This window comes from Haemaphysalis longicornis, unplaced genomic scaffold (genome assembly GCF_048455015.1).
Source record: "Haemaphysalis longicornis isolate Haplotype H1 unplaced genomic scaffold, Haemaphysalis longicornis Haplotype H1 scaffold_3, whole genome shotgun sequence".
Classification (NCBI taxonomy): Eukaryota; Metazoa; Arthropoda; class Arachnida; order Ixodida; family Ixodidae; genus Haemaphysalis; species Haemaphysalis longicornis.
The window spans coordinates 98,413,550-98,434,714 of record NW_027526335.1 but is presented as its reverse complement, the minus strand read 5'-3'; the positions used below and the strand labels follow the sequence as shown (position 1 = coordinate 98,434,714).

Sequence of the window (21,165 nt, the reverse complement as noted above, 5' to 3'; positions counted from 1 at the left end):
TGCATTTCCCAATGACCGGTTGGTCGGCCGAAAAGCTCTGTTAAAATCTCTGGACACACAGCGTGCGTGAAACCGGGATTCCATTGTTCAAAATGATTACTCGAAAACTGCGAAAAGGGAACGGTTGTAGAGAATACAACAGACGAATCTATCATGGGCAAGAAGTACAACAGCGTGCCTTTATCTCATAAACAACGTATCTGTATACATTTAGATAATTCGTATACAAATGATCTAAATTTATACAGATACGTTGGCTTTGGTAAGCGCATCTATAGATGTGATTTCCTAGTAAACGACAGATTGTCGCACGGGTTCGTTCATCGTTTAAGATTTAATTGGGCCTTCAAAGGTTGGGCGATAGATTGGACCCACTTTCATCGAAGGTTGGACGCACTTTTAGCGGAGGTTTTGACAAACTTTTGACGCAGTGTTGATGTAAGAAAGCGTTCACGCTTGTCTCAATTTTTTTTAGGAAGGGATTGTAAAGTTTTTTGTTTGGCTCTGCAGGTGTTCCGCCATTTGATACAAGTAAATCGACAAATGTATGTTTGATGGCGTTTTCGAGGTAACAGTTACATTATAAAGTTGAATGTTTAACTACTTATTTGCAGCATAATGTAGTTTCCGGAACGCTGAGTGTCATATTGAAGTGCGCAAACGGGTTGGCCAACATACTTGTACAACATTGCGTACATAATGAAAAATTTATTCCCGAATAATTTCGATTCTGTCTATTTGATATCTACACATACTTAATCTTTTAAATTATTAAGTGATATAAATATTATCTATAAATAATTTACAGTTAGATTAGAAACTCTATTTCTGTGTGGTACTGTAGAAGCTCCCGGCTTTCATACTGATGAAATATACAAATATGCGTTTGATTTGTTGTTCAATAAAATATTTACTTCCATTTAACGTTTTATGTGTGCTTTCTAATTACCAAAACACCGAATTATGTAAAGTGCTGAGTTGTTTGTCTCTGTCAAAGCGTGTTAACACGTGGGACAACAAATATGTGGTACACTTCCTGCAAATGGTAGATGCGCTCGTAAAAGAATGTCACTGTTTGGTGTTTGCCATGTTCTCGAATGTATTCGTTTTACCATAATCGAAATTAACATCGGAATTGCTAGAATTAGAAATTAGATCTGGGCAAGTTGGGGAATATTCATAATTTCATACAGCGCACAACAAAGAAACAAGACTGAAAAGACGGAAACACGGATATCTTACTCTGTCGCTCAGTTTCCGGTTGGTTATGTTGGTGGAGAAGGCAATGAGCGAATACACTGGAAATGCCTTTGAGTTATCACTTTCTTTTTAAAATAAACATTGGTCATGAGTACCCCTAAGTCATGGGGTTACTGGTCTTACGAGAACTTCTTTGTTACGCGTTTGAAGAACATGCACTCAATAAAAGCTTTAATCCGTGTGGTCTCCTCACACGTCCAACTTTCGTCAAGCACTTCCACGTCAGGCATCCGAAACTAGTTTTCTAAAATCCAATTCAGCTAGCAAAGCGTCATTGCGGCGTGTATTGGCGGTAACAAAGGGCCTTTATTCAAAGTGCAGTGAAGCAGTCAGCTCCCGCGACCACAAAACATCTATACGTTTGGTATTCTACCTGAAATCGGCGCTCTATCATTCTGGTTCATTCGCCGTGGTCGGAGGTAGCGGTGCGATTACCTTCGCATGACAGATTCGTGTTGACCATCTGAATTCACCTGACTAACCCTCCCCCCAACTTACTCTTTTCCTACCTACAGTTTCTTGACGACTCTGTACTCCTAAGCACTTTCACTTTAGCTGTGCGCCCCTTTCATCGGCGACAGCTTAAGACGAGTGCATCGGAATTTCCAACATTAAAAGTAATTCGTGCTCATTCTCAAGCAGTCGCCCCTAAACATTTGTGTGACGTCCCTAACGTGACGTTTTAATCGTCGACATCTCTCAATATGGTGGCGCTCGCTTGGCGGCAGCAGTCATTGCAGCGTCAGTTGCTGGGTACACCAGTCTTAGCAAAATCACAAGGGATACTGGCAACTGGCGTTGCGAATGTGTTAAAATCAGCCCCGTAATGCCATTTATCTTATGCGTGCCTTGCTGAGTTGTGATTTCAAACTGAGGAACTGGCAGCGAGCTTTTTTTATGCGTAACATCGCCACCAAAATAGAGCTGAGGATAACGTGGCGGTATCTATTGCTATCGTGATTGTATGTGGAAACAACGGAGCTGTGACGCAAGCTATATGACGAAATATTATTAGCCACATTTCCTCAACGACGATAGCCGTAACACGTTGCAAATGTTTTTCTCATCTTTTCTTAATGAGGACCTACCATCTATCCAATTTTGGGCTTGCGTGGTTGATGCCAGGTGTGACCTGACTCTTTGTCCAGTTGTGAGCTCGTGTGTGGCCTATTTTGTGGTCACGTGGAAACCCTTGTAGAGCTTCACGCGTTATTAGGAGCTCGGTCAAATCCTCCAAACAACAACGGAAGGTATATACCATTTCTTACTGATTCGCTTCGGCTTTGCAGATTGCTCCGTGAGGCCGCGGTATGGCAGGTACAGCCAGATGTGGCATTTTGTTTCTAACACAGACAGCGATATCGAAAAGGCACACAAGAGAGACATTCTCAGAGACACGTATGGAACTGAAAAGGTGAGAAAAAATTTGCCTCATATATGCTTGCTTCACTGCAACCGTCGTCCAAAGACGATAGCCTTCTGCGGCACTGCCACTACATGCCCTCTACTCCCTCCCTTCCTCTCCCGCCCCTCGCGCTCGTACATTCCCTCTCTCCCTCCTCCAATTATTAATGCAATGGAGGTATACTCAGTTCAATTTTTCCTCGTTGGCACTTCTCGCGCGCCCCCTGTTGGGACATTTCGTTTATGTCCTTCTTTGAGCAGCTCGATCCAACGTCTTCTTTTATCTCGACTTTCTCCGGCAGAGGTTTTACCGTGGTTTTTATCTGCTATCGTTCAACTAAACGAAAGTGTATTTTTACGTTTGCCTCAAATATGCGTGGTGTTTCTTTTTGTTTTGTTTTTTTGTGCTGAACACTGTGGACATACAAGAAGCATTCCGTCCATTCTTCTGGTTTGTAAAGCCTTTCAAGAATTGTTTCGCCTGTTTTTCTTTCTTTTTTACCGGCGGTTGCATTCAGTACCACAGAGACTAAAATTTTCTGTTTGGGTAGCCTAAGAAAGACGATCGTCTGTAAAAAAAAAAAGGCAGGATAAACAAGTGGGATTCTTGTGTTGTTTCCATAGCAAGTGGGTGGACATTATATACCCGCTTTTGCATGACAACTATGTATAACTGTAGTCCAAAATCTCTAGCAGCTTCCTCGCCCTGAGGTTTTTAATGAAGATAGCTGTTTTCTTGTTGCTCCAGTCATTCTTTCCGGGTAATAGAACGTCCATAAGCTAATTGACAATCTAGTGATTACAACGTGTTCTTTGATGTGCGTAGTCAAGTGGATAAAAAGACCCGTTGTAAGGAACTATATTTCCCAACCACGGAGAGACTCAGAGCAGCCGCATAGCGCATGTGGGTGGAGTTCCACCTTCTTTCTTACCTTTCAACAACTATAAAAACCACAATGGCGCCGCCCGGTTTTTGCGAAATGATACTAGTACTGCTAGCGCTCTAAAAACAGCAGCTGGAAATATTTACACTCTGATCACAGAGCGACGTCTATTTCGTGCAACGCTTTGGGGAACGCGCGCCATAGCCGATACACGGACTGCCCTCAAGGTTCAGCATTCAGTAAGCGTGCGCAGCATTCAGTAAGCACACCCGCCCAGTGTGGGCATTTGAAGCGAACGCTACACACCAGCATTTGCGCAAATTGTCGGTTCCGTGGCCGGACCTCATCCTGCCCGCCACTGAGCCCATTTTTTCTGCTTATATACTTTCCTGCATGCGTCCCTCGCCTTCTTTCGCGGCACGCAGACTGTGGTCTAACACTTGAAGACATGTGATTTCCACGGGATTGTTCTTGTTTCCCTTCACTTTACGCCTTCGTCATCGTGACCACCATCACCGAGCTGTTTCCGCCATCTCCGAAATATTTGTTTTCCTCTGCTCAGTTTTTGTTCCCTTTCGTGGGCAGCGAACAACCAAGGCTGTCCGCTCGCTTGTCGTACACGCCTCCGTGTGTAGCCACGCATGCGACAGCTTTAGTTTCACTTGGCTGATTGAGGGGCGCGAAAAATGCAACACGGAGAGAAAAAGAAGAAAGGAAGTATACAAGCCACGAAAAAAAAAAAAAAGTCGCTCTTGAGCTAGCTGCCAACACTCCCTTCGATCGCATTCCCCCGGGGAGAAACCTGTTCGGAAACAATGCTGCCGATCTTACGAGCCGCTTGTCTCCGCTGAAGGAGAACGGCCGGAAATGCACCCGTCAAGTAAACGCGCCGCGGATATATGGGTTTCCCAATCTTGAGGCCCCTCGGATCTATGGGACATACAATGGTATTCTCACGTTTTTCACATCGTTATCGCATCCACTTACGCATGCGCATCTGTACACCAATGAGCCAGCAAATAGTGGGTAATACAGCTCCACCGCAGTAATCCGCGATGGGCTAAATAATGTTCAGTTCCCGCCGCTGCAGGCACTTCGGAACTGTACAGGCCGAGTACGCGGTTTACCATCTCGGTAGATGCAGACCGCGAGGGTCCACTCCGTACTGCTGTGTTGGAGGCTCGTACGTTCGCCAAGCATGATCCACAATGTGTCATCGGGTAAAGGAGGAACGCCTGTTTCCTAATGGGGCCATCAAGACAAAACGCAAGTTAGGTACATTCGGTAGATTGCCTCGTTATAATAACACTGATGCTACTTTTAACGCAAACTTCACTCAGATAAGCTCTACAATAAAAGAGCAACCCGAAAGGAGAGTTCGGGTTTTGGCTAGTTGGAATCGGTGATGCGTAACTTCTTGTAGTTCAAAAAATGAAGGAAGCTTAGGCTAACGCGTAAGACATGAAGGTAGCGGAGCTCTACGCAACCATCACGACCATCAGGAGGGTTTAAGTCCACGATTGCAGCCGCTTTGCTCCTTCATCGCAGCCGCAACGACCGTTATGGGAGCTTCTCTCATTTTTTGGAAGTGATAATCATTGAAGATTTCTTTGGAGGAGCGTACGCTATTACATGTCTTTCTCGTTCCGAGCAAGTGTTGCCACGATTACGGCGAACGCTGGAGTTTTTTTTTTCTGTTCGGGCGAAGGGGGGAGGGGTTGCAATCTCCCTAAGTGGATATTCTTGGCTTCACAAACGTGCTCAGGGGACGCTGGGCGGCCGTCTCGTGGCACGCACACACGAGTGCTAGGCATTTTTTTGTTTTTTTTAACTGTCGGGTTGTCGCCGCGAAACCCGCGCTCCCGTGTGTGCGATCGGATATTTCTTGGTATTTTTACGGTGGACACAAACAATTACGATTTGCTAAACAGCTTCACTGTTAAAAAAGAGAATGGCCATGCGACCCACCAGCTAATTTCCCGCAACAGAACCTATGACGTATTATGGGCAGTTGTGCGATTGGCTGAGGCAGGCAAAGGCAAACGCAAGCTAGGCAGGGCTTGCAGGCTTGCAAACGAACTGTTTGCGCCTAAATTTAAGGCATATTCTTTTTATAGCAGTACGGATAGTGTGGTAAACAATGGAAGTTACGAACGCACAGGTAAACATAGAAGCACCAGTGTGAACTGTGCGCACTATGGCGGTCATAGCTGCACGGTCGTCCGGCACGTTGAGCTTACACGGGCCAACTCGCATATGCGACATTGTCTTCTATGACTCTGTTTGTCGATCATACCCATTGTTTTACGAAACGATTACTATCAACCGCAACAAAAATTAGCCTGGTACAACTCCGCTTGAAAACAAAGTGAGGGCCGACAGCGCTCTTGAGCAGTATCGTGGCGCCATCTCTGAGGACGAACGGTAAACGAGGCAACAAAACACGTTTGGCCGTTTGCTGCAACCCTAGTCACCGTACTAACAATCGTGTCAAGTTCCTACTGTAGATACGTCATCTCTGACGTCACGAAACACACGATTTAGCGAGAGAATTAAAATTTTGCATTAAATTGTTTAGTCTCTGAGTGAATGACGCATCGTTTGCTACTGTACGAGCTCTGGGGGCGCTATAAAACACCAAATATTTCGAATAAAACAAACTTGCATTTTGTCTTCATGGCCCCTGTAAAGGTGCTTTACGGCAATGTTGAGGCCTTGTAGAATGTTCAGTTGATATCTCTGTATCCCCCTATCTATCCGATTCATAATTTTGTCAGCGCAGTATGAGAATTGCAGATGATCCGATCCCGATAGTTTCCATAGTAGAGGTGTCATGAAGACGTTGAATAGTAGAGGGGACAGGATCGGTCCCGGACGAACACCTACAGCATTATTTTGGTCTTCCCAAAGTGGCCTGCAGTGCTTCTTGCTAACCACTGGCTTTACAGGAACGCCTTCACAGAGTTCTGAAGTTTTGCTCTGATGCCATAATTTTAGGGGTCTTAGTAACGACGGCCATTAAAATGACTTAAATATTTAGCTTACTTACCAATCTAACCGTCCATAAGTAATTTAATTCATGACGAGCCTGTGAAATCTCAAACAAGCAGCAAGTCAAGCAAATAGAAAAAAAATCTCCCACCTCCCCTCGCGGGAACCCCTGTGTAAGATGCGACGCATAGGGGGTTCACGTTGCAGCGTTGGACAGCGGAGGAACGGCGCTGGAACGATGGAGCGGAGCGGCGCAGGCACCGCGTTTTATAGTGCGCATAACGGTGAGGGGACGCGCCGGCGCCAGTGCGTCTGCCGCGGCTATGACGCAGCACAATCCAACACAATCCACTTTAATTCAATCCAATCCAAATCCAATCCAATCCAATTTAAGCCAAGCCAAGCCAAGCCAAGCCAATCCATTCGAATCCAATCCAATGCCCCTCGCGAGACAGTGTTCGCTATCAGAGGGGAGAGGGGGTGAACGGCGGAGAGCGCAGCTCACGCGGCGAGGAGAATGGGGGAGGGGCGGACGCCGACAACAACGCCGACGCCGAATGCAGGGACAAGGCGAGTGAATGAGATGCAATCGCATCTAAAATTTCTATCATTTGTGGGTTTTATACTGTAGCATGGTGCAAGACCAAAGCAGGAATAGTCATTTCAGGCCTCGGCGCGGGTAGATAAGTGAAGTTCGTGGTTTTCATTCTTTTGCACCTGTCTCCTGATATAAGAATTAAGACATTCCGTGATTATATGGCCCAGTTTAAAACGTTCAACAGTGATTAGAACGCGATATTTGACTCAGCTCCCATTCTGGTTAGTCATATCGCATATGATAGAGACGCGTATCAAGCCATCGACCAATTCCAAACTATTACCTTGCCGCATGAATAGGCCACGATACAAAACGGGAGAAAGAACTGTAAGCGAAGATAACTAGCGGTGACAGAACAGCACCGAACTACATCACAACTCGTCGCTGAACGGCGACACGGGTAATTTTAAAGAAATCTTATTACCATTAAACCAGTCAGTAGGACACAGCAACACATGCTTACCTGGACTGATATGAATACGGTGGAGCTGCGACAAGACTGGTTTTCTTATCTGTCTGCATACCTTAGCTGAAATTCACCTACATCAAAGTTCAGCTGCAGGGAATTAAGTTGAACGCGAATCAGCCAGAAAACGGAAGAACGCTGATCGCAACACATCGACACTATTCGGAGATGGATTCCCCTTGAATTTCTTCCTGCCTGAACAAGCAATCATACAGCAGAGATCGCATAGTTGCTCTACGAATAAATAGTTTTCTTCCAAGGTCGGCTCTGCACACATGCTTTCAAGCAGTGGCATCAAGCTTACCAGGACAGAGTGTCATTTTATTAGACCCTCAGTCGTCTCTATTCTCAAGAGTCAGGGTTCTGTGTACCACAATAGGCGCAAGCCATGACTGTCAAAGTTCAAAATGAGGACGAGCCACTAGTGTTTAGTCAGGTATAAACAACGCCACCGACGCGGTCAGAAAAGGAGGCTATTCCCCAAAACGCAAAACACTTAGAAGCTTTAAAGGGGCCATGAAAACAAAATTCGAGATTGTTTCATTCGAAAGATTTCGTGTTTTATAGGCGGTATTCAATGAAATGTTTAGCGCGCGATTTCTCCGCCTGGGAACACTGAAAACCGCCATGTCGGTGGCCACCGTGCATGCCAGCGCATGCGCTTTGAGCCTGCATCTCGAAGAGAAAAAAAAAAAAACAGCAGCGTACTACATCGTCTGCTGCGTTTCAGCCCAATTATGGGTAGTGGCGTCAATAGATATAATATTAATCGCACTTACATTAAGTGGTGCCGCTCTACCTACCCTCGAGCACTTTGAATCCACGGAGGATAAAACCGCGGCTGCGAACGGCGCGCATAAGCAGCAAAAGTCCGACGTTGCAGTTGGCTGCCGCCGCAGATGTCGACGCAATTGCACCCGCACCGCATCCACGACTTTATGTCTGGTAAGTGCCCTCTAATACATGGTTGAGTACAAAAAACGAATAATTTCTTTGAAGAAATGGTTCACGCGTACACCGATTTCGCGCGTACTGTGCTGCACTCAACAGCACTTGGCGTCGAGGCATTACTTCGCGTTCAGTGGGCTACAGTTCGGAAATGATGCAGTTAATACTGTCAAACGGACCACTGCGCTCACGTTGCAACCTTTGTGCCACGACCGACTTGCACTCGCTCGTAGGTGTGCGAGGAGGCTGGGGCTGAATTGCAGATAAGGTTGTCACACTCATGAGCGGAATCATGACTTTTCGCGTAACCAACGCTATCGCGGTACAACTGACTATCGAATCACTCGCACACGTCTTGCACGGAAACACAAGGTCACGTCGCGGCCCGCGGCTTGCCTCGACGCCATGGAGGCATGGAGGAGAAGAGGGGTGCCTGATCTGGGGGCCGTGCGCACAACGTCGCCTTGGCAACGGACGCTTGGCCACAGATATGGCAGCGCACTCGCATGGTTGCCTGCACGCATTCCACGCCATTGAATACCGGCTATAGTGCCTCCAGCGCTTGTGCGGATGCAAACGATGTTTTATTCACTGAGAAATTAAGTTAAAAGTTTGATTTTCCCGCTAAATCATGTGTTTTCGTGGTCTGCAATGACATCACAGGAACCGACCGCTGTGCAGCCTATCGCAAACCCTTGTTTACCGTTATTAAACTTAGATGGCACCACCACACCACGGCAAGCCCTTTTCTGCCTTTTGTTTGTTTTTGACCGTAATTAAACCTGGCTTGTTTTTGTCCAGGGGGAAAATAATCGTTTCGTGAAACATGGTGCTTGCTGGACAAATACGGTCACGTAAGACACCGTTGCTTGCATCAATCGGCCAGTGTCGTCTGAGACAACCCCAAAGCCCCTCAGTCTTGTGCAGCTAAACCAAGCATAGTGTGCGCAGTACCAACAGCAGTACGCATCGGTACTTCTATGTTTACGTATGCTTTCGTAACTTCCACTATTTGGCCCACCCTTCTTACGGTTTTAAAAACAATTTGCCATAAATTTAGTCGCAAAAATAGCTCCTTCGGCAAGCTTATAAGCTCTGCCTAATTTGCTTTGCTTTTGCCGGCCTCTGCCAATCGCAGAGCTGGCTGGTATGACATCATAGGTTCTGTTGTGGGACATGAGCTATTGGGTCGCATGGCCATTCCCTTTTTTCCAAATTATATAGCTTATTCGAGCGAAGTTTGCGTTAAAAGTGGTGTCAGTATGATTCTAACGAGGCAATCTTTTGAATGAACCAAACTTGTGCAGTTTAAGCAGCACTTCCCACCGAAACCTTGCAAAATTCACTATCTGGAGAACTAACTCCTAAATTATCGTTACAACAGTGTAATTTTTTTCCAAATCGTGCACTAAAATTAAGGGAACCTGCGTCCACAAAAGCCTATTTACAGTCCACAAACTGAAATAAGCGGTAGACTGAAAATAACTCAAATATCTAACGCATAGAACTGTCGATAACGTACACAAAAAAAATGCTTAGGGCAACAAACTTTCATCCGTAATTATTGTGTCTTGATCAGCGGAAGCCCAGAACGCGCCATTTACCGACATGAGCCTAGAATGTTCCGGTCTTAATTATGTTGTCATACTTCCTCCTCTGACAGCAGCAATTTTCTTTTATACTCCACCCGACCGCCCGTACTCTTTATATATGTAGAAAAGAACTCGATCACTCAATGTCGAAGGAGGAACGATCAGGATGTGACTGCAGGCTCTACAAATAGCCCAGTTGCGAAAGGCAGTTCACAGCGGGCAATCGCCAGCAAAACCGCATTACCGTCACTCTCAGGCCGACCTTGTCAATATCAGGGTCACTGGCATGTAACCCATTTGACTTTGTTCACTCTACACCCGGCCAACCTCAAACGAGCAAGTAAGAACTGCACGTAGCCAAAAAGTTCGGCATGTGTTAATAAGATGAAGCACACGTCCACACAAACACGCTGGTGCTAATCGAACGAGCGCTATATACGTCCCACATTGGCGATCTCACCATTGATTCGGGGTGGGGCTCCAAAATGACAATTATACCAAACGGCAAGGGAATTTCAGTCAGTCAGTCAGGTATTACGGCTGTTCAGGTAGTGACAGCCCGCTTACCGGCAGGTCTTAGACGCCTCACTTGCTGGCAAGGGACCGGTAAACCCGGCGACCTCCCGCTTTGTCCGGCAGTCGCTGTAATTCCTCCTTGAGGTAATGGGGCGCGGTGAATGGCCGGCGCTGACGAGTGGCAACCGCGCTTTTTCAGCCTCCTTAGCGTTTCAAAAGGGCCAGTTGACAGGACCAGACCATTCATTCTGGTGGACCTTTATGTTCCTTGAACGATGACTGCCCTTTATCCGATGCATTTACACGTGCCTAAACGTACTTTCTATCAACACTTAACGTGTACAGACAGGAACAGTCCGGCCATTTCAACGACTGTCTGAGAAACCTCTGTACGATTGCCAATAGTACAAGGCTAGTCGCTTTCAGGAAGTTGTTGATGGATGCCTTTCGGTGGACCTTAACGCGACCTGTCGGCTGTGTGCGGTAAGACGAATAGCTGGAGAACAGAACACTCAACGTTCAATCTACGCTCGACCGACAGGCAGTTGGACCATAGCTGCTAAACGTAGGTTTTTAACTCTGCCATACCCTACCTTGTCTCGACAAATGCTTTTTTTTCAGCACTTGACACAGTTAGTTAGACGATGGCAATTACTTTTGCTTGGCAGGAACGTGAAGATATAATTGCTGTATCATTTCGTTGCGTGTCGATGACTTCCTCCAAAGCCGAAATAAAAAAATTGCAAGCTCAAACTTTATGGTCAAACGTTTTAAGGCGCAAGAAAAACGCGGACAATAAAGAGAGAAAGAGAGAGAGAGGGGGGGGGGAAGAAAACAAACAAGGCAAACGAATCGAAAGTTTAGGAAGTTGAAAGTTCCAATTATAGTGTGCAACGTACCCAAGCTGACACTAGACCGTGAGGCATGTCGTGGATGTCTAAGGATCAGTCCAGACCACCTTAAAATCTGTGGAGGGCAGTGATCAGTCTTTGTGACAAAGATTTGTCCCGTAAAGGAACGTGCAGGCTTCGGCATCACCCACACAAGACGCGCAATCTTACTTGGAGGCGCTGTACATCCCCTCTTCGTGTATCGTTAGCTTCGGGGATTATCGCTTTGGCGTTCCCACTCTCCAACATAGGTACGTCACAAGTACGCGCAAAGTTCTTTACATCGGCAACAGTACCTTTGTAATATGCAGTCTTTTGTTTCCCACTCACCCAGCTAGGTGCACTAAAGACTGGTTAGCGCTATTATATTGCAACAACTCCTGACGGTGGGGTTGTGGCACAACCATGGCTGGAACTTTTTGAATGCCTGGTCTAGATACTTGCGGTAAAGTATCCCCAATCGTCGCAGTCTCTTAAGCAACATCATCTGTCATATCGTACTGAATACTTTGCAATCGGCTGTTTCTTCGCTGTTCGGTACTCCGAGCTGCTCTACGCCGGAGTAGTAATTGCTGCCACTTTTACGATGTAGGCTCAGTGAAAAGCTCTGCCAAAATGTGTTTGACGTCAGCTGAATCCTGCTGCTTGTCGTCAGTTATCTGTCCCGGGGGGAGGGGGAGGAGTGGACTCGACCCGTTCTGGCGATACACCATGCTTTCTCTCGAGAGCCGCATCCTCAGCTTTTCACAGACCCTCTGCTTTTCCAACGGTTGATTTTGCCACGAACTTACGAGCCTCTGAACGCCTAACCAAAAGCCCTGACGAATGGTCTTCCAGCTGAGTGGACTTCTGCTGCCCTTCTGTGGTTACTTGAGCGTGCGGGGAGGCGGACCCGACGATTTCCGACCCAACCTTGTCGTTAGCCCCCTCATTTCTGGAGCATACTGCGCTTTTAATGAATTTCTTCGATACGACGTGCGCCAGTCTCCAAAACCGTCGGCACCGCAACTATCTCTTCCCAGGAAAACGAGGCCGTTCGCATGCAGCAGATGATCTCACCTATCCCAAAACTAAAAAAAAAAAGTGCCGCAGCTTGCAATTGTGGTGCAAGGCTGGAGAAACAGCAGAGCTGGCGACCCCTCTCCCTTCCTAGGAGACCCGACTGTTGCACCTAACATGGATTTCTGGACTAGCCCCTGAAAGTTGTCCATGGCTGGCAGGCCCGGATCGTTTTGTCCGCAGTCTTCCACATATCTCCCGCGTTAGCACGCGCTATAACCCGCGGCAAACGGCTTCGCAAACTCGGCGTCTGTGCTCACCACTTCATGCGCGAACGCTCGTGAACTGCCGAGGATAACAGCACGCGAGAGGTCACGCCACGAACGTCATCGCATAGAAGCCTATTTCATAACGCGAACGACCCAGGTTAGATTCCGACCACGGGAAGCGTTTTCACTGCAAAACATACGTATACATCTAACCAGCCAAGAAAATTTTCGTGTCCGCGTCATCAGAAAGCTTCTAGGCTACTGGATACGCAACCAAACATCCCAGGCTACTACTGGCTACACACAGGCTACACTAAAACTATTGGCATTGCCAGGCATCGAACCTGGGCCCAAAAAAAAAAGCGGAGCGAGAGCCCGTCTGCTTGCCGACTAAGCTACACCCACACGCGGAGACGGGGAGACAAACGGTGGTTTGGTGGTTTGTATTCAGCGCCTGGCCTGACGAGGGGAGGAAGCTTTTTGAATGCGACACATAAAACAAGAGTGAGGGGACGCAGTGAGAGAGATGACGCCTTAGCCGAGCGGGCCGCCCTCCTCCTGACGCTTCAAAAGACGCTCCTCTCCGTTTTCTTTCTTCCGACGCTACTGACGCTACTGCGTTCGGTACGCCGCCACGGCAAATCCCAGGTAACGGCTGGCAGAGTCTCTGGTTTCAGTCTCTGTAGAGCCACGTGTGCGAATTAAAGTGACGCTGCATGGATAATCATTGTGGTGGTCGTTTACAGCTTTGCACTCCAACCACCTTCACAGCGTGGATTGGAAGCAATATTTATCCTGGTGCGCACTCCCAACACTGCTCGAGGGCTCCTTGCCTCCTCGCCACTTTCCCCCACTCTTCTTGGCCTAGTATTTTCACCATCCCCACTGCGCCGATGCGGTAATTTTCTGGTAACGCTCCACGGCGGATCTAATGCTTAAGCAGCTCCGCTGTTAAAAGGAGGTTGCCCAAAAGGCCCCTGTTGGCCAGTGGCCCCTGTTTCCAGTATTCCAAAGAAAATATTGATGCTAATCTGAGCAGTTGGAAACTACACGCTGTGCAACTGTATGGCTTGCTTTAACCACACAAACTGCCCCGCAAACTGCTGTTGCTCGGCACACCTACGGTAAACAACGTTAACAGTCACCATCTAATTGCGGAGCACTCGGCAAGGTTTGCCATTAATTACGAGATCGCGCACGTAATGCTTTATTAGCTGCATGCTCTCATTACTGCTGTCCACCTCGTAAAAAGCCAGCCTCACGTTTTTGCTGCTTACGGCGAATTATTCTGGTTTTCTGCAGTTAGTTGAAGCACAGGGGCGGTTCTCGCACCTAACACAATTTCTTTAGGAGCTGTACCTCCGTGTTATATCTTTGTCAGGTTCGCTCTACTGGGGTTCACTGTCACGCGTGCTACCCCCATCTTGAAAGGCTTCTCCTCTCGGCCACGGCCTGCCAGCGTCGACGACTGAAATATTTGTGCATGAAATCTCTCTACGTTTCTCTTGCCTCTATCACCCGCGTACGACGACCTCTTCGGCGAATTCAGCTGCTTTGGCTACAAAATTATACGTTTCTCTTGCCTCTATCACCCGCGTACGACGACCTCTTCGGCGAATTCAGCTGCTTTGGCTACAAAATTAACGTCTTGGCGGTCCTTCACTCAGCATTTTATGTTTTAAGGCAGGTAGTCGGCGGGAAAATGTATCAGCCCAAAAGAGGGATACGTCTCTTTTGCTCAGCGAAAACATTCGCTTCCTGGAGCCATTCATCTATCTAAGCCACAAGCTTGTAAATAAAGTCCGGGTGGATTTTCTTTTTCAAACTTCCGCAAAATGCCCCTACTAACCGCCGGTACTTACAAGGATTCGACACTATCGTGGTGCTCCGCAATGACTTTTAGCAGGTGCGCCCGCACGCTTGACGCCTCACCTGACGAAAGTGTCTCGGAACGCTGGGGCCACAGTTCACGGGCAAACTGGGCCTTCTTGCACTTTCGCTCGAATTGACGGGAAGGAGACCAATGCCTTCTCCAGCCTTGTAGGCCCGCATAATATCTGCATTCTGAGCGCAAGCCTTTCACCCGTCCCAGACAGCGTGGATCTGTCACGTGAACTTTAGTGGGTGACATTTTGATCTCAATACGTCTCAACTCAATTTCCTGTTCCTGCTTTCTTTCCTGCTGTTGGCGTTTCTTTTTCTCGCTCAAGTTGTATTGGCTTTTTCTACGCCCCAGTTTTTTTCTCTCTCTCTCGCCCTCTACGCCCCTGGCTTTCAGTTTCTGCGGACTTAAATTCTGCTCGCTTCCTTTCGTTGATTGATTCAATGCATTCCGACAGCTCGTCATCATCAGCCGCAACCGGTCGTGGCCTCAACTGGCTGTTTTTTTTTTTTTTTGGACCAGTAATGTACGCTTACGCTACCATAACGATGAAGTGTGTGAACTTCTCCAATTATGCATTTTTCAACAACGAAGCTGTTTAGCACATTGTAATTTTTCGTGTCCGCAGTTAAGAATGCCAAGCAATTGCCGAGAGCGCGCGCGTGAGCGCCGGCCTCGCGGCGACCGCCTGGCAGTTGACAAAACCAAGAAAATGCCTAGCGCACGTGTGTACGTGCCTCACCGTAATCGTGGCAACACTTGCTCGGAACGAGACAGCCACGTAATAGAATACACACCTCCAAGGTGATGTCCGATGATTATCACTTCCAACAAATGAAGGAAGTTCCCACTTATGGCGACACTGATGGAGTAAAAGTAGTTACGGCAGCGAAGAAGAGGCAAATCGGCTGCAATCGGACTTAAACCTTCGTGATCGTCGGGAAGGTTGCGTGCAGATTCGCTATGTCTTACGCGTTAGTGTGAGCGGGCTACATTTTTTATTGCTCTGTACTTTGCGTTTCTCTAGAGATGTAGTTACGGCCAATTTCTGACATCTTTTTTCGTGGATTGTGCTCCCTTTCTCTGCCTTCATAAAGTCTTTTCACGTTTTCACATTTCACATTTTTCTTATGTAATCCTCCTTGCTCAATGCCCTGTCAGAGCCTGTAATGTACTTTAAACAAATAAACAGCCTGTGTAGCCTCGGCTTCTTTATTTCGCGCAAGCCTCCAAGCGCAACTGTTTTGTTCCAACTAAGATTTTTTTTTTACACTTTCACATCCATGGTCGTGAAAAGTACTGCTCCTCCGACTGCGCATGAATTCTTGACCGATTAACCCACGCAGAAGACACAAGTTCTTCCAGCTATTGTCATTAGCCTGGCGAAACTTCGAGGAGAGAAGTCAAAACATTCAGCCTCGACACAGTGGTAAAATCGGCGGAGTTTATCCCGACACTGCCAGCCAAAGTCGCAACCTGGCGCTGACGACCCGCGTCGAGAAAGCGGAACTGCTGAGCATCTTCTGCACCGGTTGCCTCCGTTTCGACGACAAGGAGCCAGCTTATGACGGCACGAAGAGCATAACGACGTCGCAGCAAATATGGTTGCAAGGAAGATTCCAACAGGAGTACTAGCTCTGACACTATAACAGCATTCGAGCTCCACCTCAACACGCCCAACACAACGGCCGTTAACGGTCAAACATGTTTGCACGCAACCCGAGGATATTAGAGTAAAAACACGCGAGTCCACAGGTGTAGGAGGTGTAGGCGGAGGAGGCTCGTCCAAAGAACAGGTGCGAGCATGCTCGGAACGTTCAAGGAATGCTCGGCCGAGTGCTTAGGTTACCGGTTGCACGGCGAATAGGACTCGGGTTCGATTCCTGACACCTCCCCAACTGCCTTTTTTTTTTAGGCGCGCACTCACATCACCGGCTCATGGACTCCTTGCCTCTTCGCCTCTTTCCCTCAGTGTTTGGGGTTTCTTGGTGCCACGGACAGATATTGCTCGTCTCAAACAGCACCGCTGCTAAAAACAACACATCTTTTGATTTTCTTAAATTACTGTATCCCGTAACAGTGTGCAGAAATTTTAGAATTATTTACTAATGCGTTCTCACCCGCTTAACCTTATTGTGAGTCTCTTTTTTTCGACCAGTAATCTACATTTACACTATTGTAACGATGAAATCTGTTAACTTCGCCAATTATGTTTTTTTGCAGATACCGGATGTTACAGAATTGATGCGGTGGGGCACTCGGCACGGAATGCTTACGCTCAAACTACTAAATTATTCTCAGGGGGAAGGGGGGTGGGGGGGGGGGGGGGGTGGGCCTCAAACTGTGGATGTGTATAATACCTGTTCTACACGGAAACTTAATATTGGGAGTTGCCTACTTAAAAGTGCTCCCTATAAATAAACAATGGCCACTATATAGGCAATGCGTTGAAAAACCTTCGGCACTCTATTAGACAGACATTTTTTTTTAATTTTGTTAGTTCATTTTTACAATTCTTTATAGGTTCTTTTAACTTTGTCACTTCTTTAAATCAATCATCCTATTTGCACTATAGTAACGTACAGCCGGTAAAAGGCTTGTCTATAACACAGCTTTCGTACTCTCAGCCCTATCCTGCCCCGCCGGTGCGGGATTTGAATAAAAGTACTGCGGAATTCTAAAGTCTTAGCCCTTCGCTTTTGCCTCCGACATGTTTGGAACGAGTATGTTTCGGCAGTTTTCGGATGTAGCTGGTTGAAGTTGAAGTCGCTGTTATAGACAAGCGTTTTACCGACTGTACAAATGCGTAAATGGTGCCAATTATGCATTTTTGTGTAAATGTGCGCTACGCCGTCGCTGCTGCGGGGCACTCAGAAAAGAATGCTTACTCAATAAGCACTTAAAGGGACTCTGCAACACTTCCGATAAACGCTTTCACCCTTACCGCCAGCACAAAGCGGCACCGCGTGATTCGCTCGTCGCATCAGATCCGCCTTGCGTTTCGGCTTTGCTTTTGTGACTTTTTTTTTCTAAAATGGCTATCGATAGCGTTTATTCCTGCAACTGAAAGGAAGCCGATCAATAGCTCCTGCATTGATGTAATGACGTAATCTGAGCGCTTGAAGAATGCTTTGACCGGGAAAGAGAAAATATTTTGAGCAAGTTTCTAAGTTACCTGGTGGGCAAACATTAATTTTTGGCTGAGGTGTTTCGTGACCCTCGATTCTAAATACTGGACGTGCTTGTTGACTACGTTCTGAAAGCATTTATCATTTTGAAGACGTTAAGAAAAGTATTGCAGGGTCCCTTCAAACGACCGCTAAATTATTTCTTCGGCGAGGGTTTCGAACCCAAACTGTCTTGATAGCGTTGTCCGTCCAAAGAAATCAGTATCAAGACGTTAGATCTGGTTTTGTGGGAAAAGAGAAACAAATCTCGCTTTCGATAAACAATGGCGCATTATGCACTGCTGACGTTATCTTATCCCATTTGTACAGGTCCAGCTCCGCGGCCGGAGATCACCATTCTGTGGTGCGCGCAAACACGAAGGCAACGAGCAATTGTTTCCGTCGGGGGCGGGGAAGGACGTTTTGTGTCGAAAGGAGAGAAGTGGAAGGAAGAGGGGGGTCGTTACATTGTCTGCCTTTGGGTCGTGGCCCGTTCACGTCGCTCAATCGCCCACCTTTCCGTTCATTACGGGCACGTGCATCCCGCCTACTCCAGATTGCTCGTCGCACGTTGTTTCACTCCTGAGTACGTAACGCCGTGATCTGGAGTGCGTGAGAAGGCGGTTATATAGGGCGCAATTACGACATTACTTCCCACCCCACGAACGTCACGCCATTGAGGGCTCTTCTTGTGATAATTACGCTGCCTAAAACTTGAAGAACCTCCCATTCACCGATGCATGTGTGAAGCAGCACACCCCGTGCAATGTCGCAAGCAAGAATTAGGTCTTGGCTGGCGCACGTTAAGCAACCCCAGGTGGTCAAAATTAATCATGAGCCCTTCACTACAGCGCGCCTCATCGTCGGCGTTGCGTTCGCGTTAAACCCTACAATCAATCAATCAATCAATCAATCAATCAATCAATCAATCAATCAATCAATCAATCAATCAATCAATCAATCAATCAATCAATCAAGGATTAAATCTGTCTTTATATTTCCGCATCGCACCCGACGCATTTTCTTGTTTAAAAATGCAAGATTGTTCATACATCAATAAAAACAAGTTGTTGAAAAAACGTCATTGATGATGAGGTTGACGCCCTTCAAAGCGATCCCGGCACGGGCGACCATCACCATTATAACACCTAATCGTAGGTAGAAGACAATGATTAAGAACTGACGCTACCGCGGCCGTTCGTTCTTGCGAATTACGTAAACGTCGCTGTTTTTTTTCGTACCCATGATGTTGTGCTCTCGACGAAAGCGCTGTATGGTGAATAAAGTTTTCACCGCTCGGGTGCTGCCCATCAGCAAAAGGCCGCGCCCTGGCGAACGCATTTTTTGGCCACGTGGATCAGTTAGTTTAGATCACGTTGGAGGTCAAACTCATCTTTCTGCATTGGGCAGTGGAAAGCCTTGGCAAGCAAACGCTATTGAGCTGAAACATACCCGCAGCACCAAGCAAAATGTTATATATATTTTTGTAAACGCTGTAGCGAACAACACATTTTCGCAATCAGACCATCACCTGTTGATAATGTTGCGCGAAAAAAGAATCTCTTTATTTAGGGCGAATTGGCTTATCCCTTCCTTTTATCTAATCATGTGCTTCACCCTGCTTCTACTCCCGTGGCAATACAGCGTACAAAACTGATCAGACACTCTGAACAACTCCTCAAGGCCACTGCCACCCACTCTGCAATTCCTCCCGTTTGCGTTCACCCGACGTTTCCTGATCTCATTTCTCCCGCCATTGTGTTTATTTTTCAGTTGTGTTTCCCACGGAAGACTTGTCAACATAAAGAAATCGGTTTGGAAAGGAAGCGGGTCTACATTCTTACGTAATTACTATGTGTTCAGCGGTTTATAACGGAAGGAAAACAAAAAATTCCTTTAAGACAACAAGTCTTTTTTCTTTTTTCTGTCATCGTAAACTGAAAAAAAAAAAAAGAGGGTGGCGGATAAAATTTAGCGACAGTGTGAAACAGTGGAGCTACACATTGTCACTCCCCGGATGCTTGTATTCCAGATTCGTTGTTATTATTCGACAGATACTCAGCCCCCCTTTGTTGCGGCCGCTGTTTCTTGGTGGCGCGTCCTCAGCTGGCGGACGGGGCGGTAGGTACGTACGAGGAACTGGCTTCACGCTCGTTTCACAACAATCGAGAAGTGCCGGAGTCCGAGGGACGACTCTCGCCAGGGACGGACTACCGCTCTCTCGGCGGCCAGTTCTTGCGGTAGCGGCGCCGTCCGCTTCCATGCGGGACGAACAGTCATTCCTCCCGACCCGACAAAAGAAAGCTCTAGAAACGGTCCACGAAATTGAGGAGGTTGAACGGGAGAGTTACCGCGTGAGCCCAATGACACGTGTCCGGCCTGTCCGAACAAGGATGTCTGCTACAGCCGAAACCATTTCGCGTTGTCTCGGTTTCACACGTGGCTTTTCTTTGCTCCCCTCTTCGTTCTTTTTTTTTTTTCTCACTCTCTTCGTTTCTGTCTGACCCTCGTTGGCGCAGTTTTCAGACCGAATTTTTTTTATTTTTCGTTTTGCTTCTTTAGATCTTTTTCTCTTCATCAACGGCCGACCATTTGCGCGCACGTCAAAGTTCGATGCCAACGAGACACCGCGGTTGCCTGCACATAAACAGCTCTCTATTCTCCGGGTTGTGCGAGCGAACTGGCCCTGTTGTCGCATCGGCCCGTCCAGGCAACGAGAACGGGGCACCTCCGCTCGCTGACCGAGAATCGTATGCAGATCTATTGTCAAGAGGACGAGGCTGATCGCATCCGGCCTGCAGGCTTGCGGTTGCGCTTAAAGGCTGTCGCGCACGTAACACACGTGCGTGCCTCTGCTTCGTCTGGGTCGCTCGTTCGCCTTTGGAAGCGAAACGTCCCGGAGGCGCGCATTTACAGGAGACCCCAGTCGACACCACCTAGCGTGCAATGCCGCCTACTTTCTGCCATCGTCCCTAACTACTGGCCCATGCTTTCTGATCAGGGACCCGTTTTGTTTCGCCTTTTCTCACGAAAAAGTGCTGCAGCATCGTGCCTGTTTAAGTGTACATATAAACCGGGCTTCGTAGGCTTGGCGGCGCTTCCAGGACGCGAAAGGAAAAGGAAACCATCTCGCCGGAGTAGCAACTGCGATGTCGCCGGGACTGTGCACGCCACGTTGTGCTGTCAGTGAAGCCACGATCGGGGTCTCCGGTAAGTCAGGCGCGACCATGGTACCCTCGTCCCCACCGATGGCAGACGCTGAGGTAGAACCGCGTCACCTCGTCTAGGGCCCGTGACAT

The 21,165-nt window shown here is 47.5% G+C and overlaps 1 protein-coding gene across 1 annotated transcript in view; it reads right to left on the bottom strand.

The window, feature by feature from the left end:
- Positions 1-21,165, bottom strand: part of LOC144175347 (salivary peroxidase/catechol oxidase-like) — a 91,750-nt gene extending 70,585 nt beyond the window's left edge. Inside the window, exon 1 of the mRNA XM_077704427.1 lies at positions 21,113-21,165. Coding sequence (XP_077560553.1) covers positions 21,113-21,165 — 53 coding nt within the window. The remainder of the gene's footprint in view (positions 1-21,112) is intronic.